Consider the following 26,837-nt stretch of genomic DNA (forward strand, 5'->3'; position numbering starts at 1 on the left):
CGTCCTTTGGAAACCTGTTATTGATGTGAAGGGGAAAACACAAGGGCAGGCTGTGATTGGAGTTTTATGGGGAGCCACCAGGCTAGTACTATGTGCTCGAGGGCTAAGGGGAGAAAAGAAAGAACCACAGAAAGTTTCTGGAGCAGCAAGCACAGAGCTGCAAGGCTGAGGGTAAGGAAGGTAAATGAATATAACGTCACCATCTGCCCAAGGGCAGACCCAAATTTCTAGTCACTTGAAGAAAAGCCACTACTTGATCCGCCACCCTTCCTTTCCCCAGGAGGAGAGCATTCACGCTCTCCTGACACTGTCCATGCTAATTGTAAGGGTAAATATTAAAAGAGTCACATGAAAATAAGCAGGGTATTAAAACTGATCCTCAAAATGAAAGTGCAACCTGAATTCATGAGCACAAAGTTAGTAGCGTCTGAGGTGGAGGCGTGTGTGTTCTTCTGCTGAGGAGACGGGTTTGCTGAGAAGACAGAGGAGAGCTTTGTGTACCGGGAGCAATGAGCAAGTTCAGACTTCTCTATCTCCCACTTTTGCTTCACATTCCTCAGGAAAATGCAGAGGCTCCTCTTCTCCGCTCTTCTCATCACCAGTTTGTCTCAGGTAAGTTTTCTCTTGTCACTCTTTGCCTTCCGGAGATTCTTACAGTCCTTATTTCTTCAGGTCACAAATTAAAAAAAAATAAAGATGGGGGAAGAAGGAGGGTAAATTACTTGAGGAAATAGTTCACGAGAAATAGAGAGCCATTTTCTACTCGTAATAAGGTTCTGTTTTAGCTTATTGGCTTCATGAAAGAAGTGTAAAGCATCTTTCCTTTTTGGGTAATGCCACTTAATCCTACTTTTAGTATGTTTGAACAGCCCCCAGATGTTTATATATATATATGTGTATTTTTTTTTTTTGATTGGAATAAAACACACACCGCTTATTTGGGAAGTTGCAGTCCTGCTGGCACGGTGGAGTAAAGAGTGCTTCTTCTTGAGGGTTCCAGGATAGGGCTCAACTTTCCATAGTTATTTGCAAAATTACCAAGGGCTGCTGGAAAAACTGATTTTGACAACAATCTACTTCAGTTAAGCCTGCCCTTGTTTGAAAGAAGAACTTGGGAACAAACATTTACATCTTTTAGATTCTATTACTCTTTTTTTCAGCACATGTGCTTTTTGCTTTTCATGAAAGGGAATCAGAACATGGAGACTGAAATATTTCAAGCAACAACCCAAGAGGAATCTTAGTTTAATGGGAGCAATTCACTGCCTTCGTATTTTTAAATAAGAGAATTAAAACAGGGTGATTGATTGACTGATATGGTGGTGGTTATTGCCTGCACAATGGGCAGAGCTTTTGAAATATTGTGGTGGTTTAGAATTCATTGAAAATTGTGAGTTCATAGCTGATGGGGGATAGAAGGTAGTAAAAGTATCTTAAAAAGAAGGAACTGAAAATTGTTATATGAGGAGAGCATTAAGATTTCAAATAGTTCATCCCAACAATGTCAGTGACAGGCTCTCCTTGCTGCTGTTATGTGGAGCAGCATGTTTTCTCAGTGGAAGTGGGGCTCTGTATCTTCTCCACTATCCTTGAGAAAAAGCCTCTCTATTGTGAGCTGAGAACAACTACATATTTTTGAACAGCAAATATTCTAATATAGAAATACCTCTGTTAAAAAAGAGAAAATTTGACCACCACTCCAAAATGAAAAACAAAAACAAAGAAACAGGACAGTGAGAAAGTATTCTTTTGTGCTTAAATTGCTATAATAAATTTTTGAAGGGTCCGATAATACCCACTGTAATTGAACATCTGCTATGTGCCAAGCACTGTGGGAGGCACTTCAGTCATTAATAGTTCTAATCCTCAAGATTGCCTTGCATGGTGGATCCTTTATCTCCACTTTTTGGGAAATTGAGGCCCAAAGATCAAATAGTATGTATCTAAGTTATCTCAGATCACAGAGCTAACAAGTGATGAAGCTATACTGAAGTTCAGATCTGTTGTCAAAACCCTTATTCTTTCTATTGCACCATTCTGGCAAGCCTTTTGTTGTTTTGAGATATGCATTTGAAAATAAACAATCAAAATATACCTGAAGAAAAGATTATATATATATATATATCATATTCCATTATATTTATCAACATTTTTTACCATTTCCAGGGCTATTTATTTCTCCCTCTATTTCTGAGTTGCCATCTATAATTTCTCTTCAGAACAAAAATATTCCTTTGATATTTCTTTTTTTTTAAAAGATTTATTTTATTTATTTTTCTCTCCCCTTCCCCCCGCCCGTGAGTTGTCTGTTCTCTGTGTCCATTTGCTACGCGTTCTTCTTTGTCTGCTTCTGTTGTTGTCAGCGGCACGTGAATCTGTGTTTCTTTTTGTTGCGTCATCTTGCTGTGTCAGTTCTCTGTGTGTATGGCACCATTCCTGGGCAGGCTGAACTTTCTTTAGCGCTGGGCGACTCTCCTTACAGGGTGCACTCCTTGCGCATGGGGCTCCCCTATGCGGGGGGCACCCCTGCGTGACATGGCACTCCTTGCATGCATCAGCACTGCACGTGGGCCAGATCTGCTCCACACAGGTCAAGGAGGCCTGGGATTTGAACTGCAGACCTCCCATACGGTAGACGGATGCCCTATCCATTGGGCCAAGTCCGCTTCCCTGGTATTTCTTAAGAGTCAGGTCTGTTAGCAATAAAATTTTATCAGTTTTTGTTTACCTGGAAATGTTTTTTATTTTACCTTCATTTTTGAAGGATAGTTTCCCTGGATCTATAATTCTAGATTGACAGTTATTTTTCTTTTCCTTCCTTTCAGCCCTTCAAAGATGTCATTCTATTGTCTTTGGGCTCCCCCACCTCCTTTTTTAAAGTTTTATTTTTTTAATGAGAAGTCAGATCTAATCTTATTATTTTCCTCTATGTAATGTTTCTCAGGCAGCTTTCATGATTTTTTCTTTATCCTTTCTTTGTTTTTCAAAGTTTGGCTATGGTTTTTTAAATTTTATCCTGTTGGAATAACTGGGATGTTTGGTTCTATGGTTTGTTGTCTTCCATGAATTTTGGAAAATGGTTGGCCTTTATTCAAATATTTCCTTTGTGTCACCCTCCCCTCTCTCTTTTTGTGTGTCTCTCTCTTTGTCTTTCTTCTCTTTCTGGAACTTTAGTTACATGTGTGCTATACAATTTTAAATTGTCTATAAGATCTTGGATGTTCTGTTGAATATTTTTTTCTCTTTCTGTTTTCTTTGTATCTCAGTTTAGGTAATTTCTACTGACCAATCTTCAAGTTCACTATTTCTCTGTTGTGTGCAGTCTACTGATGAGCCTACTGAAGAAAAATCATTCATGCTTAACACCATCTTTATTTCTAGCATTTTCCTTTGGCTTTAAAAACATACTTTCTATCTCTCTGTTTAAATTCCCATTCTGTTCACACATGTTGTCTGCCCTTTCACCTAGATCCTTTAAATATTTATAATAGTTAATTTAAACCTCTGGTTAATTATTCTAACATCTAAGCCACCTCTTTGTCAGTTCTAAGGACTGTTTCCTCTCCTGAAAATGGGTCATATTTTTTGTGTTTTGTAATTTTTGTTTGACTCTTGGACATTGAATGTAAAAAAGAACAGTAGAGATTGAGGTAAATACAATCCCCACCCCTAGAAATTGCCACACTTCTTCTCTTAGGCCATTAATTTTGGGAGTTGAGTTGATCTAGTCCAGTGGTTCTCAGCTGGGGTCAGTTTACTCCCATGTAAAATGTGACAATGTTTGGAGAAATTTTTGTCTGTTGCAGTTGGGGGAGCGCTACTGACATCTAGTGGGTAAAATCTAGGAATGCTGCCAAACATCTATCACAGGATAGTTCTCACCAACACAGAATTACTCAGCCCAAAATATAATGCCCATGTTGAGAAACCCTTATCTAGTCCGCAGTTGAACTGGGTTTGAGCTTTTTATTTCCTGAGTTTGAGGTGGTGGGAGAAATATTTTGGTTTTCCAGATCAGGCCTAGGTTTTAGGCAGGCCCTGTGTGCTTGTGCTTTTTAGCATCTGTGTCCCTCTCCCAGAAGCAATCTCCGCTTTGTCCTCCATGCAGGATCTGGAGTATAGGTGGGTTTCCTGCCCCTTGCCCAGCAGCTCATAAGTGCTACCATGTATTCCTGCAGAGTCCAGAGCTCAGGCTGATTACTACCTGTTCTCCTGCTCTACCTTCAGACTTAGGTCCTACATGCCTGTACCACCACAGAGAAGGACTCTCCCAATTATCCTGCCCTGCTCCAAATCTTTCTTGAGGAACTCCTGTGGAGTTCTTGGAAAAGAATTGGCAGATGGTTGCCAATTCCCTTTTTGTCTGCAGCTCCCAGGTATTGTAAACTGTCATACAAATCTACAATGAGTCTTGGAGAAGTTATTCATATTTTAGGTCTTTTCTTCTTACCTGCTTCTATAGTGGCTAATCCTCCTCCTGCTACACTGCCAAAAGTAAAATAGTTTGTGTGTCTCATCTCTCCTTGGAGGGTTACCTTATTATTTTAAGACTATATAACCACCTTGTTGAGGTAGAATTCACATACCATGCAATTCACACATTTAAAGAGTACAATTCAGTGGTTTTCGATATATTCACAGATTTATGCAACCATCAGTATAGCCAATTTTAGAACATTTTCATCACCCCCAAAATAAACCCTGTACCTATTTGCAGTCACTTCCCATTTCCTCCAAACCTCCCCAGCCCTAGGCAGCAACTAATCTTCCTGTCTCTAGGGATTTGCCTATTCTGGTCTTTCACAAATGCAATCCTATGTAGTCTTTTTTGTTTGTTTGTTTGTTTCTTTTAAAAGATTTATTTATTTATCTTATTTCTCTCCCCTTCCCACCCCACCCCACCCCAGTTGTCTTGTTCTCTGTGTCTATTTGCTGCGTGTTCTTCTTTGTCCACTTCTGTTGTTGTCAGCGGCACGGGAATCTGTGTTTCTTTTTTTTGTTGCATCATCTTGTTGTGTCAGCTCTCCGTGTGGGCGGTGCCATTCCTGGGCAGGCTGCACTTTCTTTCACTCTGGGCAGCTCTCCTCACGGGGCGCACTCCTTGCGTGCGGGGCTCCCCTACGCGGGGGACACCCCTGCGTGGCGCGGCACTCCTTGCGTGCATCAGCACTGCGCATGGGCCAGCTCCACATGGGTCAAGGAGGCCCGAGATTTGAACCACGGACCTGCCATGTGATAGACGGATGCCCTAACCACTGGGCCAAGTCCGCTTCCCTGTATGTGGTCTTTGTAATAGGTTTCTTTCATTTGTCATGCTTTCAAGGTTCATTCATGTTGTAACATATATCAATACTTCATTCCTTTTCATTTCTCTAATATTCCATGGTCAAATGATGTAGCTATAACTTTCTTTTTTAAACAAACTTTTAATTTTGGAATAAGTTTAAATTTACAGAAAAGTTACAATGATAGTGCAGAAACTTCTCATATACCCTCATCCATTTCCCCTCTGTTAACATTTTACATTACCATGGTACATTTGTCCAAACTAAAATCAGACACTGGTACATTAGTACTAACTAAACTCCAGCCTTTACTTGGATTTTACCAGTTTTTCCATTAATGTATGCTCTCTGCTCTAGGATCCAATCCAGGGTTCCACATTGCAGTTAGTTGTTATGTGTCCCTAGGAGATAATGTACTTTTAACGAAATAATCCATGTAAAGTTCTTATCAATGTGCATGACATACCAAGCACGTATTAAATTTTATCTGTTAATAAACTAGAATGACAATTATTGTTGTAGTTATGACTTAGCCCTTTTTTATATTCTTCAGAAAACCTCTCTGCTCCTTAAGATGCCACTGATTTCAGTAATTAGTGATATGTTTTGTGTAAGTATCTCATAGAGAAAAAGAACAAACATGCATATGGCAGAAAGTATAGTCAGAGAAACAAACAATCTTAGAAAATGTATTGTTTCAGAACAACACATTGTTCAAGGGAAAAGTAAGTTTCAAGTTACTAGGTTCATTATAGTTGTAAATGCTGCAGAGAAATTAGGGAGAGTTCCCCCATTCACGCACCCATAAACATTTTGTTGAGCATTTACTTTACTAGATATCCTATACTGCGAAGGGAAAAACAAAATTATTATGTGGTTCTGAAGCAGGCTAGTAAGATAGGGAATTAATGGATGGATCTGGAACCTGGCAGAGAGCGCACATGGACATCAGTAACCCTCAAGATGGCTGCTGGAAACCCCCATCCCCAAGATTCTGCTATGCAGAACAAAGAATTTTTCTGGATGCAAAGAAAAGCCCTAGATGTTCCCTAGGGACTTTTATCTTTGGGTCCTCACTGGAGGATTGATGGGTGGGGTGATCAATCAAAACAACAAACAGCTGGAACCCCTCCCCTGCCATGAGCAAAGGGATGGAATAATTAATAGTTATAAAGCAGACTGTGAGGCTGGAGAGCTCTCTCACCCTGCTCTTTTGCCTCTGGACCCATTCCTACACTCTGTGTGCCGCTCTTGCTGTTTTTCCTCTGCCATGTGGCCACACAAGTAAACCTGGGCATTTATAATCTATAATGGGGAATTGTAGCTTTTAAATCAACCCTCTTTATCCTTTTCACTCCCTTCCTCTCTACCTGGAACCCCTGCTCTGTTATTTTCTCCCATTTCTCTTCCCTCCCTACCTGAATAAATTACTGACCTAACTCACTCAGCGTGCTCTTGAAATTCATTTCTACAGCACAGCCAAGAACCTAGATAAAATCCGGTAACAGTTCTGTCCTCAAAGAGTTTGTCTAATAGAGAGACTGGCTGTTTAGAAGTAATCCTATAAAATATCATTGGTGCTATGCTGGGATACAATGGGAGCACAGGTAGGGAGGAAGTGGTAAATACTACCTAGAACTATATAAAAATGCTTCAATATTTGAAAGATAAACAAGGCATACCTCTGGTAGGAAAGTTTGAGAGTGGGCATTTCAATAGAGAAAGCATGAAAGAGAACTGACATGGTGTACCTCGAAGGCTGCAAGGCCTAGGAGGAGTGTGATGAGAGCTAAGGCCTAGAGAAGTAGGTGTGAACCAGAACTGAAAAGACTTTAGATATCATGCACAGAAGTTTTCATTGTATATGGTAGACAACAGGGAGCATCTGATGGGCTTTAAGGAAAGGAGAAGAGTAAAGCAACTAGATAGGTGTTTTAAAGAGATCCTTCCAGCAGTGATGTGGTAGATGCACTTGAGAACTCATTCTTAAGAGAGCAAGGCCAGTCAACAACTTATTGCAATAGTACTTAGGCAGCAGCAGTGAGAGTGTGAAAAAGTCACTTTGTTCTAGAGCTATTAGGATGTTAGAATAAGCAAGAGTAGTGACTGACTGGCCGTGGGAGGTGAGGGAGCAGGAGATGACCTGGACGATGCCTACATTCCTGATTCCATATTTCAAGAAGCTGTCTGGGCAGAAAGATAATGTGGTTGGACACAAGTTTTGCCTATTGGACATCCCAGTGGAGAGGTCCTATAGGAGGTCGGTTATATGGGTTTAGAGCTGAGTGAGGAACCCCAGCTGGAAGCTTAGTTTGGAATCTTGCATAGGGTGGAAATAGAAGGCAAAGGAGTATATGAGATTGCCAAGAGACAGACAGTGTAGAGTGAGGAGAACATTACACAAGGTCATGACTCCGGGAAATACCAATAAGCCTCAATATAAGACAAATTCAGGGGAACAGGAGCCTGCAAAGGAGATTGAAAAGTATGTTGGGAGGTAGGGAGAGAATTGGGGTGAGGGGAAGGCTGGTGTCAGGACAGCTAAGGCATAGTAGAGGATTAGGAGGGAGAAGCAAACAGCACTGAGTGATGGGAGAAGAGGAGGACTGAAGGGACCCCACAAATGAGCCTAGATGGCCAGTAAACCTGACAGGAAGGTAACCTTGGCTGAACCTGTGCAAGATTGGAAAGTGTGCAAAATTATCTTTGAGGTCTCTGGCCTCCTGGTTCTACTTCTTTCTCCACTTTTGTATTTCCTTTTCCCCTGTTCCTTCTTCAGAAGCCCAGCGCTGTTCTATCTTCCCTATCAAAATCTATTCTTATGGTGTGCATTCAACTTTTGAATAATAGCCAAAAATTTTACTCCTTATTGGGGCACATGTCTTACCAGTGCCACGAAAAAAAGGCTGAGGTTTTAATGGTAGAATTTCATACTGACACTTTTAAATGTAGAGTGGTTTCAGTTGGAAAGAGGCTTAGATTTTGAAATCTCAGTCCAACTGCCTTCAGTTCCATTCAACAAATATTTATTAAGACTTCATTACATAAACTATTTGACAGGCACCGTGCTAGGTGCTGCAAGTATACCAACAAATGAACCTGAGGTTGAGTAGCTTTACACCTAGTGGGGCAAGCACAAGGACAGATAACTTCAATACAAAGACATGCACAAGAGGACAATTTCTGAAAAAGGTTATTTCTAAACAGAGTGCTGAAGGATAATGAGGCAAGGAAGAGGTGGGGTAAGGTGAAGAATGTTCCAGACAGAGGGAACAGCATCATATATCCAGGGGACTGTGAGTACTTAAATTTGATGGCACAGAAGTCATATAAGGAATGCAAGAGATGTGGAGCGCCCTGAATACTGTGTTAGGAGCTTGGACCATTCCTGTAAGTCAATGACACTCAGGCGTGAAGGGTAAAAGAGAGAGAGGGGTCAGGGATGGCTTTCGGCCTCCTGGCCTGGGGAACTGAGTGGATGGTAACACCATTCCCTAAAAGAAGACTGCTGGCTGAGAAGTAGTTGGCTGGGGAGAGGTGCCATGGGACATCGAAGTAGCTATACTCCATAGCAATTAGTGAGTGATAAACTCAAGGGGAAAAGTCTAGACTGGAGAGGAGACACAGATCCAGAGCTTAAATGATTTGTTCAGTACCAAAGCTGGCTTGTGGTAGGACTTGGACTACGAAAGGAAGAAGAGGAAAGTTTGAGAGCCCAAGTTTTGGAATCTGCCAGTCTGGGCTTAAATCTCTTCTACTGTTTGATATGTGACCCTGGGCAGGTTAAGTAATCTAAGTTTTGGGCCCTCATTTATAAAATGGGTGTATTTGTTTCCTTTTGTTGGTTTGGCAAATTACTACAAATTTAGTGGCTTAAAACAAATAACAGTGCTGGATGTCGGAAGTCTAAAAATAGGTATTAAAGGGTTAAAATCAATATGTCAGCAGGACCATGTTCCTTCAGGCTCTAGGGGAGAATCTATTTCTAGCATTTCCAGCTTCTAGAGGGAGCCTGTATAACTTGACTCATGACCCCTTCTAGCGAGTGCATTGCTCCAACCTCTGCTTCTGCAACTTCTCTCTCCCTTTTGACTCTTGTGATTACCATGGGTCCACCTGAATAATCCGGGGTAATCTCATCTCAAAATCCTTCACTTAATCATATCTGCAATGTCTCCTTTTCCATGGAAGGTACCATATTCACAGGTTCTGGGGATTAGGACATGGCCATCTTTGGGGGAGTGGGTCCATTATTCTGCCTACCACATGGGGATAACTATTATTTGCTGTTGTTTGAAGGTTAAATGAGATAATCATGTAAAGTATCTGGCACATAGGAAGTACCATGCTCTTTCATTCAATAAATATTTATTGCACATTCTTGATACAGAACTCAGAAAATAAATAAGCAAAATACGTAATAAGGTAGAGTTATTGGGAAAGGGCGGAGATGCTAAATTATATAAATGGTCAAGGAGGGCCTCTCTGATAAGATGAAACTTGAGACCTAAAGAAAGTGAGTGAGCCATGAAGATACCTGGGGGAAGAGCATGTGTGGAGTATACAAAGAACAAGGAGGGCAGTGTGACTAGAGTGGAGCAAGCAAGAGGGTGGGTTGTAGTGGGTGACGTAAGATATGGAGCAGATCAGATCGAGGGCCTTGGAAGGTCCTTTGGATTTTACATAAAATGGAAGCCATGGGGAAGACACTCTATCAGAAAGGAGTGATATGAACTATTTTATATTTGAAAAGTATCTTTCTGGATGCTGAGTGGAGAGTATAGAAGACAAAGGGGGAAAGCAAGGAGAACCTTTAGGAGGCTGTTGTTATCATGCAAGTGAAAAATCTTGGTGGTGTAGATCATGATGGTAGCAGTGGGGGGGTATTAAGAAATGAACAGAGTGAGTATATTTTAAAAATGTAACCAACAGAATTTACTGATGGGATTGGATGTAAAATGTGAAAGAATCAAGAATATCCTGACCTCAAGTTATTTTGGAAAAATGGAGTTGAAATTTGCTCAAATAGGGATGTGTATGGAAGAATAAACTGGAGGAGAAAATTGGGAATTTATTTTTGGTCGTGTTAATAATGAAGATCCTGGCAAGGTCTTGGCCACAAGGGTTCCAATGTTTAGATATCAGGAGCATAAGAAACCAGCAAAAGAGTCTGAGACAGCGCAGCCAGGCAAATAAGAGAACTAAGTGTGATCTGTGGAAGTCAGGTGAAAAAAAGTGAGTCATGAATTATGACAAATGCTGATAAATATTATTTCATTTCACCACACTGTTCTACCTGTTTGGGGAAATCTTGTATTTGTATCAGACTTCTGGAAGTAGCTTGAGAAGCCATTTCTAACACTATTACCTTTATTATCAAACAAAGTTCTGCTGCAGGGCACAGGACACTGGACCATTAGATAAAACTCCTGAAGGAAGGTCTGGAGAAGTATCTGAAGTGCATCAACGTAAGCAGTTTTGTCACTGGCCCTGTAAATGCCAGCATCAGAAGCCCAGTTGCCCTCCTGGAGTAAGCTTGGTGAGGGATGGCTGCGGATGCTGTAAAATCTGTGCCAAGCAATCAGGGGACATCTGCAATGAAGCTGACGTCTGTGACCCCCACAAAGGGCTATACTGCGACTACTCAGCAGATAGGCCAAAGTACGAGACTGGAGTGTGTGCATGTAAGTGTCTTCTTCTGGATGGTTCAAAAGGTTGAGTCTAGAGAGAATTTTCTTCTACACTTGTTAATTTGGAATGATAAGTAAATATGACCCAAATATAAACATGAGGTCAGTTTATAGTTTCCACATGACAATGGGATTGACTCCATATTGGACACCATGTAAAATTAGCAGATGCTTACACATGTTCAGAAACTTCTGATTTTTGTCACGTTTCAGAGATCTTGCAGTTCCACTTAGGTAAGTGCCTGAATGATAGAAAATAGAAGAACTTAAGTCAATAGAGTCTGACTTCTTAAAGTGCCACAGAATGAAAGCTTTTATTAAAACTGTCAAAAACAATCTTTATTTGGCCTTTTCTGTAACTAAAACATCAACTTGCTTAAAATGTAAGGATACATATTAACTGTTCAGACATACTACTTTAATCTCAGCCTCCTCCACTAACCATTGAGTTTCTGCACTTTTCACCACAGAGGATTTGTGTAAAAGCAGGTGGGTTATTCCATATCACAGCTTGCCCCTCAGCTTTGTGACTCTTTTGGAGACTGATTCAGATGATGTAAACCTACAATGCACTGACAATAATTCAAGATGCCAAGTGACTTAGTTTAAAAAAGAGAATTGCTAATACTCATATCCACTGGGCAGTTTAGTCACTCTCTAGAGAAGTTTAAATGGGAAGGCAAATTACTACCAAAAGTTTGGTTGTGAGTATGGAATGAGAGTGCCCTTTGGAGACTCACTGAAAGCGCAGAGCCGTTTAAACTTGATGCCTCTTGCCCTTGCCAGAACAGCTCCATCCTGGTTAAGAAGGTAGGCGCTGGGTTCAAATTCTGATGGTTCAATTTACTAGTTGAGTGAACTTGAGCAAGTTGTTTGCTTAACCTCTTGTGCCTAGGATATATCTCCTATCTTATAGAGTTGCTAGGAGGATCAAATGAGATAATGACATAAACTTAAAATACCTAGCACAATGCTTAGTGTGCAGTAGGCTTCCAAACACATTACATAGTATGATTAGGAGAATTCTATATGGAAAATATGATCTATCCAAGACTCTGGCATCCAGGACATCCCTTTCTCCCAAATAAGGCAAGTTATTTCATTAACCTAACACTTATTGAGCAGTCACTACTGAGTCAGGCACAGTGGCCCAGAGCCAGGGACATAGCAGGGAAAAGACATATAGGCTCTGTCCCTCATAGAGTCAAAGTTTATTGTGTAAGACGGATCTTTCCGCAAATAATTTCACATACATTGTGATGAGCGTTTTAACAGAGCATAGCCACAAGGATGGGGATGTGGTAATCCATCACTGGGGCAGACAAACGAGGCCCCCAGCTTGTTTTTGTAAACAGTGCTTTTCTGGAAGATATCTATGCTCATTCAAGTACAAAGAGTCTAAGTGACAAACACAGTTGGCTAAGATATTTACTCTCTGCCCTTTACAGAAAAAGTTTGCCAATCCATAATCTAAAACAATGATTTTAAAACTCTTTTTGTCTCAGGATCCCTTTAGAATCTTAGAAATTATTGAGGACCCAAAGAGCTTTCCTTCATGTGGGTTATTTCTACTAATATTTAATGTATTAGAAATTTAAAAATATTTATTAAAATATTTATTATTAATTCATTCATTAAAAATAACAATAAACCCACTGCATATTAACAGAAATAAAATATTCATGAAAAAAATATTTTCCAAAATAAATAATTTACTAAGAGACCATCAACACCATCAACACCATCAAGGGTACTAATGTAAGTATTATGGGAGTCCCAGAAGGAGAAGAAAGAAAGGAGTAGAAGGAATATTTAAAGAAATAAGGGCCGAAAATTTCCCCAATTTAATAAAGGAATAAATATGCACATTCAAGAAACCTATGAACCCCGAACAGAATAAACTCAAAGATAAACATCCCAGACACATATAGTCAAATTGTTGAGTGCCAAGGACAAGAAAAAATTCTAGAATCCACTGGCCAATTTGTACTTGGAAAGAGCTTTTAACCCATCTATAATTTTGTAGTTTTATGTATTGGTCATTTGGAAAATATCAGTTTCCTGAGGTATACACATCTTCCAAATGTTGATACATTAAATATAAAATGTTAAAAAAATATCAGTTAACATATCCACCAATTTCACCAAAAAAAGCCTACATATTGGGTAGCTTTCAAGATCTCAGGGGTGGACACGAGCTTTCCAAAATTCTAATTTTGCTTGAAATCTCAAATTCTACAATTGCTGGCTGTTTTCCTTGAGGTAACAGGCTCACTCTTTACGTTTTCAAGAAAATGTCTGTCAAATACCAAGTCTGAATAAATACAGCTAATGATGCCAGTCATTTCTTCAAGTAAAATTACCACTAAAAAGTGGCCAGTTCAGGTGCTTTTCCTTAAGACAACTATTATATCTTGGTGTGTACCAATGCTTTACCCATATACCCATACTTCCCATTTTATCACACAGTATATTAGAAAGACATGTACTTCACTTGTCAAAATTTAATAAAATTAATACTCTTTTACTATGTCAAGGACATTCTTCAGTAAAACTGGCTTTTTAAAAAAAAAGTACAAGTACGTGGCTATGAAGAACACGATGACTACCTGTACAATTTGGAAGCACTGCCTTGATTCATATTAAGGTGCTAGCAGTTTTAGCCACCATTGCTTCTGCACTCAGTGCAAATGTCAGCACAGTGAAAAGGGCAGATCACATCTTAGTATTGTGAAAAGTTCTGACTTTGCGAATTCCCTGGAAGTCTCAAAAATACTCCTCAGAGGAAGTGAAAAACAAGTTTATTCTTTTTCTCTTAACAAAAAAAAATAACTTTGCAGTAGTCTAGTTAAATTATGGTTTCTTGTCATTTGTTTATCTTGACTTCTGAGAATATATCCTAGCCTGTTGCTGGACATCTAGAGAAACCTCAGGTCTTACAAGTACAAATTTACAACCCATCTCTCAGATTTATAAATATTATCTCACTGCTATATTCATGCTTTAAAAAAATTAACTATACTCCAGAACAGGGCCTTTCCTTGTTCTTAATTCTGAAAGTGACCACTGCTTGAAACTTATAGCCTGGAATATACTGAAGATGCTTCATTTTTATCTATTATCTACAGATGCTTTGTGAAGGAGTTCCAAATGGAGCCTAAGAAATTGAGAATATACCTCATAAAGGAGACAGCATTTTCCTCATAGGTTTATAACTGCAAGTTTAGCCTATTCCAGGCTGTATTTTCTTTGTTTTCTTCTCTTTTCAGACCTTTTTGCTGTCGGATGTGAGTTCAACAAGGTACACTATCATAACGGTCAAGTGTTTCAGCCCAATCCCCTTTTCAGCTGCCTCTGTGTGAGTGGGGCCATTGGATGCACGCCTTTATTCATACCAAAGCTGGTTGACAGTCACTGCTCTAGGGCTAAAGGTGGAAAGAAGTCTGATCAATCAAACTGTGGCCTGGGACCATTACAACAGCAGCTCTCAACAAGCTACAAAACAATGCCAGGTGCTCATAAAAGAACACTCGTATATTTCTCATGTATGACTCTTAGCGATCTTCCTTCACGTTCCTTATAGATTCATGGGCAGTGTGAGATTTAGTTTGCATGTGCCATACTACTCAATCTTTGCCTCAAGCAGGTGAATTCTAAATATATGAAAAGGAAAATTTATAATGTTTTAGACTTCTCTGGTAAAATATTCTAGTTTTTAAAAGTTATATTAGATCAGGAAATTTTTCTAAAAATCTCACTACCTCTGCTTATTCCCACTTAACTTCTTCTCAGGAAAATTGACCAAATGTTCACATGTATCCTGGAAAAACTCTTATTTGTATTATTATGGGCAAGAAGTTTGAACTATCTAATTCCAAAACTTTTCAAAGGCAACTTTTCTATATGATACAAGGAGAAATGGAAGGCTACTGATTAAAAATTTTATTTAAAGACTGCCACGTTTTCTACTTAAAAATTTTCTAAAAATAGAAAACTACTGACATAAAATTATTTCTTTCACTCTGAAAATGAAGCTCAACAATTGTCAATCTCTCTCTCTCACTCTCTCTATGTAAATATGCACATTTTTTAAAAGTACATCACTCAGGTATTTAAGTAGTGAGAGAAAGGAATTTAGATTCTTTATTAATCACTTTGAGCATCTGACCATTTACAGTAAGTTTAAAAATATTCATAAACTTGCTCTAAGTTGACACCATAAGTGGTAAAGTATTTTGGGGATAGGAGCTTTAAAAATGCCAGAAAATCCAGAACAAATAAGGAAGGGCTTGAAAGGGATAATGTTGGTATCTGCTTTCTATTCACAGGTGTTCTCATCCAGAAGCTAAGAATGCTTTTTTCCTTGATGTTTAGAGCTTAATGGATGAAAGTGCCATGGAAATACAAAATAGTTTTGTATATGCTAAAAAATCCTAAATTTATTTATGTGGATATTTAATAAAAGCAATACCAGTTCTATGAAAGAAATATCCTCAGGGACTCTAATTATGTCAGTTAAATTTGAAAAAATGTTACCAGGTTGTGGTTAATTTGCATTCAACATAGTTATTAAATTAATAGCATGACAACACTAATGCTCTAAAACCTCTGAAATTATAATTCAAACTGCTTTTTTTTTTTTTTTTTTTGAGGTACAGGGCTGGGGATTGAACCCTGAACCTTGTATGTGGGAAGTTGGCACTCAGCCACTGAGCCACATCAACTTCCCTGAGTTGCTTTTCTCATTATTTTGCTTGTTGTTGTTTTCTCAGGAGGCCCTGGGAACTGAACCCGGGACCTCCCATGTAGGAGGTGGGTGCTCAACTACTTGAGCCACATCTGCTCCACAAAGTGTTCTTTTTTCAGAGTGTAGGAGCAGTTACTTTTCTGCTTTTGGATCTGAGTGACTCTAATCTAAGACTCTCCTTGGAACCCATATGTGAGCCTCCCTGGTGAAAGAGATTACTTTATTTAGAGCAGGGTTTTCCACAAGGAAAGCTCTCTGAATCAGGTTCAAGTTGGTCTCATTCATAGAATTAGAGCAGTTTTAGGGGAGTTTCAGGGAGTTAGAGCCTGGATGGGGGTTGGCATTATTCATTCTTAGAACTAGGGCTTTGCTACAAAAAATGACAAAATCTCCCCCAGGTACTCATTGATATTTGTTACTTAGGCCTAGATATGTTTCAGGAAATTTATCTTCATTCTCTCTAAGGTCTTTTCTCTGCTTAACTGTGAAACTTTATCTATGGGCCCAAACAGGTGTTTTGATTTTAAAAGTAACTACAATAACAAAAGCACATACTTTAAAAGATATATTTATGATAGTAGTTTATATATTTAGCTAATTCCAGATGGCCTGTGATTGGAATCTAGTTTTTGCTTGGTCAGTATAAAGCATGTAATGAAATAATGCTTCCTGCTTTTCTCTAATCCTCACAAAACACTAAGCTTTTACTTTTAAAATCTCTTTGTCTTGCTTTTTAATGAATGTTAAATCTCAAAACTGCATTCTTGGCTTAACTTTAAGTGGGGTACTGGTAGTGTGATAATCTAACCTACCTTTATTTATTGCAGATGTGTGCCAGGCTTTTAGTCTGCTTCCTGCATTGAGGTCTTAAAACTGCTGTCTACTTTCCAGGTATCTTCATGTTTCTGCTTCCTCTCCCTCAGTTCTATGTGCAATTCCAAGATTCTACTACTATAAAACTGAAAGCAGTATCATTTAATTCAAAGATAATACATATTTCTTTTTTTATAATAATTTTTTTATTTTTAAAGCAACTTTAGATTCCATTAAAAATATAAGGGATTCCCATAGGGCCCCCTCCCGTCTCCTCCCTCCTCCCTCCCCCACTTTTCCACATCAATAGCATCTCTTAAGTGTGGTACATTTGCTACAATGTGTTACAAACACATATTGACATATTGCTACTAACTATGGATTACATTTTGTAGTTTATACTCTCCTGCACAATTTTGTAGGTTATGACAAAATATGCAATGACCTGTATCTGCCACTGCAATGTCACCCAGGACCTCTCCAATGTCCCGAAAATGCCCCATATTACACCTATTCTTCCCTCTCCCATCCCTCAGAACCTCTGGTGGCCACTGCCTTTATATCAATGATAACAGTTCTTCCATTACTAGAATAATAATAAGTATATCGTAGTACAAGAAGTGTACTTCAGTCCATTTTCCTTCCCCAATCTTGAGGATTTGGGGATGGTGATGCCCACTCTGCTTCTTATTGAGAGGGAGCTTAGATCCCATGGAACAGATGGATGGAACTATCTTGCTTGCAGTTGCAGGCTCTCGCTTCCTTGGGATGGACATTGTCCATCATTATCTTCTTGTTAGTTGTACTAGGTGAATCCAATGAACCAGAGAGGTGTTGCAACTCTATTGAAAATCAGGGCTCAAATGGTGCATGGATGGATCAAAGATTAAAGCTTCTTGGATATATATTTATCAAGTATAGTGCTAATTATAGGTTCAAATAAAAGGGGTAGAAGAGCCAGGTGTACAGGACCTATAAATGAGTCTGTTACACCGGGGAGCATAAATTCCAAAGTAAAACCCACTGATAGGGTGGCAAATTCCTGAGCTGTCTGGCCTGATTATAGTTTCTGGATATCTCAAGAGCCCTCAGGAGGCCCACTATTTGAGGCACTGTTTACTGTGGCAGTCAATGAGATTTTACTGAGATGTGCATGAGCGTAACCACCTCTGGAATGACCTCCTGACTCCCTTTGAAGTCTCTTAGCCAAAAAACTCATTTGTATTTGCCATTTCCCCCTTTTGGTCAAGGTCTTTTTCCAGATGCATTGCTAGTTTGCACTTGGTAATAATCCCTCAGTACTAGGGAAGCTCATCCCTGGGAGTCATGTCCCACCCTGGGTGGGGGAAGGTAGTGTGATTATATGCTGAGTTTGGCTTAGAGAGAGGCCACATGATAATATATAATTCAAAGCAACTGATTTTTTTTTTGTCAAAAAGACATTTTTTCCCCTTCATCTTTTAGAGTGCTAAATTGACATTTTTTGAAGTAATGTATCTGGAATTTTGCTATGTTTCTACTACAGACTCAAGCTTATTCCCAAAGCATCCATTTTGGGATGCACATTAACCTTAAGAAAATGCCTTGAGACAATAAAGCAGTATGTAATTTGCTTAAAACAAATCAAGGACCTGATTTATTCATGAGTAGCATAAGAAGCTCCCAATGGGTTTACATGGAATTGGATAGAATTATTATGCCCTCTTTATATATTTTCATTATTTATTTCCCCATCCCCATTTCTCTTAAAGCAGCAGACAGTGGAGGGGATCTGTGTGTTCATCACCCATCTATAGATCCAGTCATCCACCCATTCCCTATCTCTTTCATGAGATTAGAAATGGCTAGCCAAGGGGTGGTGGTGATACCATGGGCCTGATACCATAAGCAATGTGACAATTAAGCTGAGAGAAATGGATTACACATTTACAATGACTTAGTATATAATAATTATTTAAATAGCTCAGTGTAATTTTACTTCAATTCTTCAGAGAATATTCTAAAAGACTAGATTAAAACAAGTGGAGGAAAAATAACTGGTCTCATGATAGTCTAAATGTCAACTATAATTTTTGTATTTTAGTTTTTAACATATTAAATTTAACATTAAGACCAAACATTCTGATTAACATCTTGCATTCCCTAATCCTACTAATATCTACTTCAATGTTTGTTGGAAACAGTATCAAGAGTAAGGCAAAAACCAGGGAAAAGGCAGATATCAATTAGAATATTAGCTCAGGTTTAGTGTTCAGAGGGTGGGCTAAGCAGAAAGAAAAAATGGATAAATTTACTGAGTTTTTCACAAGATAAAGTATTTTTACTCTTCCTAAGAAACTGCACTGTAAAACTTGATTGAAAGATAATCTGGGAAGTGGGAAAAAGGGAGATAGAACAATGAATTAGACCATAATTTTTTTTCACTCTGAATTACATTATATAAACTATTATTTCAGATTATCTTAAAAATGATTAAAATCTCTTCACACAAATACATAGATGTGTACAAATGTACTCTTTCCCCTCCCCCCCCCATTATAGCTTATAGGAACCTCCCACTTATTTGGAAAAGAAAATGTCTTGTGCAGGCAACGAAGTGGACCCCATGCTCCAGAACATGTGGGATGGGAATATCTAACAGGGTAACCAATGAAAATAACAACTGTGAAATGAGAAAAGAGAAAAGACTGTGTTATATTCAGCCTTGCAACAATAATATAACAAAGATGGTAAAGGTAAGTTTAATTATGTTCAACTTAGATTTCAATACTGAGACTCCTGAAGCTTGAGAGCTGAGAGTGTATGTGTTTCAGAAAGGGGAATGGTGTAGTGGTTTTGGGTTCTTATAGAGAGAAACATCCTCATTATAAGTCAAAGTCAAACTAAGAGGAAAGCAGCTATTAATCTAACTGTACTCTGCAGGGAAACTTTTACCAAGTAGAGAGGTCACATTAACCTGTTCATCCTAGATACTCTAACCATTTAATAATGTGGGTCCTGATCAGCCTGATTTGTTTGTTGTGGTGCCCCAACATGTGTATTGTTCTTTAAGGGTAGATCCTTTTCAGATGTTAACTTCCTTTTTCTGTATTAATTTTACTTGGTAGAATAAGGCAATGGATAAAAGACTGTGGTTGCTACATCATAATTACTAAAACTACCTTATGAACATCAAAGAGGTTGCTTCTAGTTATATATTACCAACTTGAAGGAAGATCATACTATTTCCAAAATGCTGTGTTTAGAAAGTAAACTTACCAAAGGACTTTGATAAAATATTTACTCTAAGATTGCTTGGTACAACTAGGACTGGTCCTATGTCTAGAACTGGTAAGATGACTGTCCCAACAGAGTTAATTTTGGAAATGCTACAAAATCCTTCCTATTCCCAAGTTACCTACCTATTAGCAAGTTGACAACTCAATTTTAAGAGGATAAGCTATTTATTCATCTACCCACCCACCCAACTGTCTGAGATATGTTAGGGAATTTGCTAAGTTTTAGGAATATAAACATTTAATAAGATAGGGTCCTTGATATTAAAAAGAATTAAGAAATTTCCACTTATTGTGAGATTGGAGAAAGGGTAGATGGCAAAAAATACTGGGGACTAGATCCTATATGATGGAGCAAGAATAGGGAGGACAAACTGCTGGTGAGAACAGATTTTAAAGGTGGTAAAGAAAAAATGTCACCAGTCAGTAAATGCCAGCTACTATTAAAGCACTGGAAATAATTAGTCACGTGTGTTTGTGTGTTTGCGTTACATAATGTTCCAGATAGTATCACTTTTCTAAACTACTGTAATCAATTCAAAGTATGACTGTATTTCATGTATCTTTTTAGATCCCCAAAGGCAAAACATGCCAACCTACTTTTCAACTCTCCAAGGCTGAAAAGTTTGCTTTTTCTGGATGCTCAAGTACTCAGAGTTACAAACCTACTTTCTGTGGAAGATGCTTAGATAAGAGATGCTGCATCCCTAATAAGTCTAAAATGATTACCATTCAATTTGATTGCCCAAATGAAGGGTCATTTAAATGGAAGATGCTGTGGATTATATCTTGTGTATGTCAAAGGAATTGCAGAGATCCTGAAGACATATTTTCTGAGCTTAAGATTCTATAAGACAAGCAACCATGAGAGAATGTTAGGATCTGTAATGTCATCACACCAAAGAATTTGAGCTGTTAAAAAAGGGTGGCAAATCTATTTTATTGATTATAAAAATAAATGTCCCAAACAGTAAGAATGCCTAGCTCTTCTCACATCACTGTATTTAAGGTATTATAAGCTTTATAAAAGGTTCTTTTAAAAAAAAAAAAACATAGAAAATATATATACACATGAAAAAAAAATCGTTGTTTCTAAAATATATCCTATCATTGTATGATACAGTGATATTTGATCCCAAATATGCATTCCATATCTAGTGGAAAAATTATATAATTTACAAGAAAACATCTTATTCTACCAAAATATCTGGAGATGTATACTTGTTGAAGATGTATAAAAGCATATTAAAACTTAAAAATGTTATCTGTACTTTGACAATGTAGTGTAGGCTCCCATCAGATGATACTCATTACTGGGTAAGCACGATTCTGGATTAATCCTTGAACAGCAATAAATTAAAGTGTAAATACAGATTTCACTGCCATATCCTGAGTATCAGTTTATTAAAATTTCTTTGGGGAAGGAGAAAATGAAAGTTCTGTGGATACTTAACAACTACAATCTAAAATTTTTTATATGAAATACCATAAAAAATTAAAATTTCAAAATAAAGACCAGGAATAGTATCATTACTTTGCCAAAAATTTTTTTTTTTGCAGAAAGCACAAAACATTGTTTTGGCTTGAAAATAAATTATTCCTAAATTAAATGATAAATCAGTCTTTGGATATGAAATGTAAGTAGTGATTTAAAATAATGTTAAAAACTAAAACTGTAAATGATGGTAACTGGAACAATTTTCCTAGACAGGAATTGTGATTCCTTTGAGTGCAAACAAGTAGTCACCCAAAGAAAAAAAACCTCCTTAACTGATGTAATAAAACCAACCCCTGAAAGGTTAGTAGATATTATATGGAAATAGTTATATTGTGTTCTTTCACTCCCTGTTCCTACTTTTAAAGAATCAGGAGCATTTAAAGAGAAGATGAAGATATGAGTTATAAATAAAAACAAATAATCTGTACAAGATTTTTATTAAAGGCATGATTATCAGTGTATAAATGCCTAAATATGAGACTATAAAGTGAACTTTTCCCTCAGTTTTAGAAAAGGGGACTTTTCTGAAGATAAACACTTAAGGTACTGGGACTTCACTAATTTCACAAATTGTGATTACATGGAAACTACTCTTTTAGACAAAAATACTTTTTGATAATATGAAAAACACAATTGGGCTTTTTGAATCACAAAAATGCTGAAAGAGAAAGGTGACTAAAAGATGAAATTAAGAAAAAAATATATTTTCATTTTTTTGGTTTCATATTTACATAGCTATGCTCAGTCTAGGTAAATCTTGCACAGGCATGCTTCTTGTAGCATCTAGTTGGTTATATTCCTGTATGAGTGCTGATAAAGATGACAAAGCTTCTGTGAAACAGCTTTCTTCCATCCCTTCAACTTGTAGATAGTGATGAAGGTGAGCCTACAAATAAAAAATTGGATAAAGCTTATCATTCCAGGAAACTTAATATATACAGTGATCCTGTAAGGTAAATAAATACTCTTTATTAAGATTACTGTTCATTCAACTTTAAAAGGGAAATGAGGACTTGTGTCAAACTAATTATTTTGCCTAAATCCTATAAACTCATGAAATTTCTCATTTAGAGTAACCATAGTATGAGTAAGCCTCTCCTCTTCAATTATAATCAGTCCAACAGATATGGGAGACAGGATCACCACAGATTTGAAATACTGCAATTCTTAAGACTATACCTTAAATAGTGAAAATAAACACATAGTCACAAAGGTATATTCATAAATACCTTTTTCTTATACAGCCTCAGGAATCTCTCTCTCAGTTCCATGAAGGTAGGCTTCACGCAGGTGTTATTTGCCAAAGCTAATAATGAATGGGAATGGCCCACAGGAGGTACTGAACACAGGCTGGTCTTCCAGCCTTCTTGGTTCCACGATACAAACTGTAGAGAAGGTTTTAATCTAAGATACAAAACTTTAAAGTTAAGAATCCAGGTATTGAAAAAGTCTACCATGATACAGCAGCCTATGCTACTTAAACTAGGACATTACTGATGGTATCATTAAAATTGCTTTGCTTATAATGTAATTTATCTATTTTTTACTATTAGTAATACCAAAATTAGTTCAAGGTACGGTATGACAGCAAACTAAGGGATACAAAGTAGGAGGACATTATATTGACTGTGATGGTGATTCAAAAAACTAGAAATACATTCCTTAAGATTAGAAATATGGGAGGGGTCAGGAAATGAAGGTATTACTTTGCAACTCAACAGAGTAGTTTTTTTTAAAAAAATATAGTGTTAATAAATAGCAAGACATGAATTTAGAAGCAATAGTAATAATGGGTGATAATAAAAAAAATCAGCTAAAATTTTCTGAACATTTTCAAAATTAAGACTTCCCATATGTCATGTAAAGTCATAAATAATAACATTGTACTATTATTGTCATTTTATATTTGAGGAAAATAAGGCAGAGAGAGGTTAAGCAGTTTCTTCAAGGTCACATTTTAGTAAGTAGTACTGCTAGAATTTGGAGAGGCAGTCTTAACCAGTATGCTACAATGTCACAAGCAGTACACATAACAAATGATCTTGAAATATGTTAAAATAAACCTTTCAATATTTCTGCGAAGATCCGAAATCTGCACATTTCCTCTAACCATGAGGGCACAGGCGAGGTAGAGACTATGTTTGGGGTCAGCCTGAATCAGCTGGTGATCTTTGCTAAAGGCATCTGAAAACATCTGATCCAACCTAGAACAATCAAAGAGTCCCTGGTTATACAAAATATTATAACTTTCTTCTATGGATAACTACAAAATGAAAAGATAGTCATCTATAGGTAAGTAAACTTCACACAAATATGTGCCCAATCTCAGCTATCATTTTCTGAATGTAATGTTGATAAAAAATATGAGAGGAAATCAGGCAATATCTATATTTTTTTGAAAAAAGAAATGCTTCTGCAGAATGTTGGTGATTTCAGCTACAATATCTTTTTTGTTTTTTTAAAGATTTATTTTACTTATTTATTTCTCTCCCCTTTCCCCCCCCACCCAATTGTCTGTTCTCTGTGTCTATTTGCTGCGTCTCCTTGTCTGCTTCTGTTGTTGTCAGAGGCATGAAAATCTGTGTTTCTTTTTGCCGTGTCATCTTGTTGTGTCAGCTTTGTGTGTGTGCAGTGCCATTCTTGGGCAGGCTGCACTTTCTTTTGCGCTGGGCAGCTCTCCTTACGGGGCGCACTCCTTGCACGTGGGGCTCCCCTACATGGCACGGCACTCCTTGCGCGCATCAGCGTTGCTGGGCCAGCTGCACATGGGTCAAGGAGGCCTGGGGTTTGAACCACGGACCTCCCATGTGGCAGACAGACTCCCTAACCACTGGGCCAAGTCCGCCGCCCAGCTACAATGTCTTAACTGAAGCAATAGTGAGCTCTACGTAGTACTGATTTCTGAAACTTATTGTATCATTATTACTTAATTCAATATACTCAACTATTTTGTAGTATCAGAAATATCAAAACTAATTAAAGGTCTATATCATTAAAAAGATTACTTTGTCTCTGTAAAATATATTACATCAGAAATTAGTTAAGAATTAGGGGAAACTATGTGAGGACATTAAGCTATCCTATAAAAGATGAAACTGTACTAGTGTTCAAAAAAGGGGAGAGATCTTACAATTGTTTTTTTATCCTGTTAAAAACAAGATAATGGTTAAGTGGCAAAAAAAAAAATTATATCTAACAATCTAACAACACACAGTTCTTAATATAGCCACAGTCCATTTCTTAAATCCCATTTAATACCAATATGGTTAGGGCCCTTAAGATAATTCTAGCCAGAGCTGTGTGTGCTGGAACTGCACAAAGTCTGGGAAGAGCTACAGAAATCACACTAAATTACCTATTCATTCAACAGGTATTTATCAAATGCCTACCACATGCCAAGTACTATTCTAAGTGCAAGGAACCCAGTAGCAATCAAAATAAAAATGTTCTGCCCCAATGGAGCTTACTTCATATTCTGATTAACCTATAGCAGAAGGGATGAAGACTCCCTAGGGGGCAGGTGGGCTTTGGGGATTCATGAATCCTGTTATTGTGTTCAAAATTTTGGTGGGAAGTTTTAAGGAGTCAAGGTGAAGACATTTCATGAGAAGAGGAAACTCAGAAAAGGTTAACAATCATTATATAATTGTTATAATATATAACAAATGTTATAATATATAACAATTATATATATAATATATAAAAGAGTGAGGCAAACTCACTCTTGATTTATCTTCTTATCCCATAAATTATAAAAACTAGTAAGGAACTGTTTATAATTATTGGGATACTTATCTTTATTTATATTAGAAATATGTGATTTTAAGAAACATATACATTCTTACATGTGCTCATTATTTTTATTTTCACAAAAATGGACTAGGTCCAGAACGGACATTTAATAACATAAATCAAACTCAAAAGAAGTTTGGAAACTTTAAGGAATTAAGACAGTTTTAAAACTATGCTTTTTAATAGCACAATTTTTTAAAAAATTACCACTTAATCAATGATAAATATGTCCATATATATAGATTTGAAATATCTTTAGTACAGGAGAAGCAAAAATAAAATGAACACAAGGATCGTAACATTGTGACAAGTTCCCTTAAGTCTAACATGTTTTCAGTTCCTTATAGATTTTCAGTAACACTTTTCAAATTTAAAACAAGCCTTTACCACAAAATCTATTTTCATTATATAAGCAAAAACTCTTGACAAATTATCTTTTTTAATCAAAATATACCAAGTAGGATTATAAGAAGTTCAATTGGCATTGAAATATTCAGGTTGAAGGATGTAGACAAAGTATGTTTTCCTTACACTGAATTTAATTAGAAACTCCATTGTCTTTTTTAAGAACTTCAAACATAAAAAGATATGAATTAGATAAAATTGCCAAAAGATGGAAACAACCCAAGTGTCCATCAATCAATGAACAGATAAACAAAATGTGGTCAATACATACAATGGAATACCATGCTGCAGTAAGAAGAAATGAAAGTGGGACACATACGATAACATGGATGAATCTTGAAGACATCATGTTAAGTGAAGTAACATAAAAGGACAAATATTGCACGGACTCATTAATATGAACTAAAAAAGAAAAATAAACGCATGGAGTTAAAATGTAGAGTACAGGTTATTAGGAAATAGGAGGGCTTCGAAGGAATAATGGTGTTTAATGTATGCAGAAGATTTAATTAATTTGACTGTAAAAGTGTGAAAATGGATAGAACTGATGGTAACACATTATAATTAGTAGCAGCTGGTTTATAAATGGGATTGTGGCTGAGGAGGGTAGACTAGGGATGTAAGTATCAATTTAAAGAAAACTAGAGAATAATCTAGGGACTGAATAACACAACGAACCAAGAGGGGGATGTGAATTGTGGTTGATGGTACAGATCAAGAGGGTCCTTCTGTGAGTGCTGTACATCTGGAGTGGATGTACATCACTATTGTAGGGTGGTGGGAATGTGGAGAAGCATGGGGAAAATACAATTGGTGTGACCTATGGACTGTGGTTAACAGCTGTACTGTAATATTCTTCCATCAATGCCAAAGATATACTGTGTTGATAATAGGGTAGAATGGAAAAAGTGTGCCAAATGTATGCTATAGACCATGGCTGGGGTAATAGTCAAATGATACTATCTCATAATCAATAACAAATGTTCCATCATGGTGTGGTGAAGGAGTGTTGTATAGGAATTCTACACATGTGCATGATTGTTTTGTTAAGTTCACAGCTTCTATAATAAAAATATATTAAAAATAATAATAGGGAGGATGGGGGAAGATACATCACATTTAAGAAATGGACTATAGTTAATAGTAATATTTTGATGATATTCTTTCATAATTGGTAACAACTGTGAAACAGTGCAAGGTGTTAGTGGAGTGGTGATGTATGAGACCCCTGTATAATGTTATGTATGTTTGTTTAGTAAATTCACAACTTTTACTATACACTTATTGTCTATGTATGTTCATGTATGAATGATAAACTTCAATAAAAATTTT

At 37.3% G+C, this 26,837-nt stretch overlaps 2 protein-coding genes across 3 annotated transcripts in view; one reads left to right on the top strand and one right to left on the bottom strand.

Moving 5' to 3' along the window:
* On the top strand, positions 1–20,789 carry CCN6 (cellular communication network factor 6). Its single transcript, XM_004455848.4, has 5 exons — positions 1–612; positions 10,672–10,969; positions 14,245–14,487; positions 19,077–19,270; positions 20,382–20,789. The coding sequence occupies exons 1-5, from the start codon at positions 565–567 to the stop codon at positions 20,661–20,663; spliced, it is 1,065 nt and encodes a 354-aa protein (XP_004455905.1). The 5' UTR covers positions 1–564; the 3' UTR covers positions 20,664–20,789.
* The window catches only part of TUBE1 (tubulin epsilon 1), a 19,680-nt gene continuing 13,574 nt past the window's right edge, over positions 20,732–26,837 (bottom strand). For both annotated transcript variants that reach the window (XM_004455846.4, XM_012524211.4), the window contains 3 exons: positions 23,372–23,512; positions 22,538–22,712; positions 20,732–22,194 (listed from right to left, as the gene is read on the bottom strand). In XM_004455846.4, coding sequence (XP_004455903.1) covers positions 22,036–22,194; positions 22,538–22,712; positions 23,372–23,512 — 475 coding nt within the window. In that variant the 3' untranslated portion in view covers positions 20,732–22,035. The remainder of the gene's footprint in view (positions 22,195–22,537; positions 22,713–23,371; positions 23,513–26,837) is intronic.

This window comes from Dasypus novemcinctus, chromosome 11 (genome assembly GCF_030445035.2).
Source record: "Dasypus novemcinctus isolate mDasNov1 chromosome 11, mDasNov1.1.hap2, whole genome shotgun sequence".
Lineage (NCBI taxonomy): Eukaryota > Metazoa > Chordata > Mammalia > Cingulata > Dasypodidae > Dasypus > Dasypus novemcinctus.

What these genes read in the sequence shown, in the direction of transcription:
- CCN6 (XM_004455848.4), top strand. Translation starts at nt 565, where the DNA reads ATGCAGAGGCTCCTCTTCTCCGCTCTTCTCATCACCAGTTTGTCTCAG. An exon ending in CGAGACTGGAGTGTGTGCAT is followed by an intron (nt 10,970 to 14,244) that starts GTAAGTGTCTTC and finishes TTCTCTTTTCAG; the next exon opens with ACCTTTTTGCTGTCGGATGT. An exon ending in ATATAACAAAGATGGTAAAG is followed by an intron (nt 19,271 to 20,381) that starts GTAAGTTTAATT and finishes GTATCTTTTTAG; the next exon opens with ATCCCCAAAGGCAAAACATG.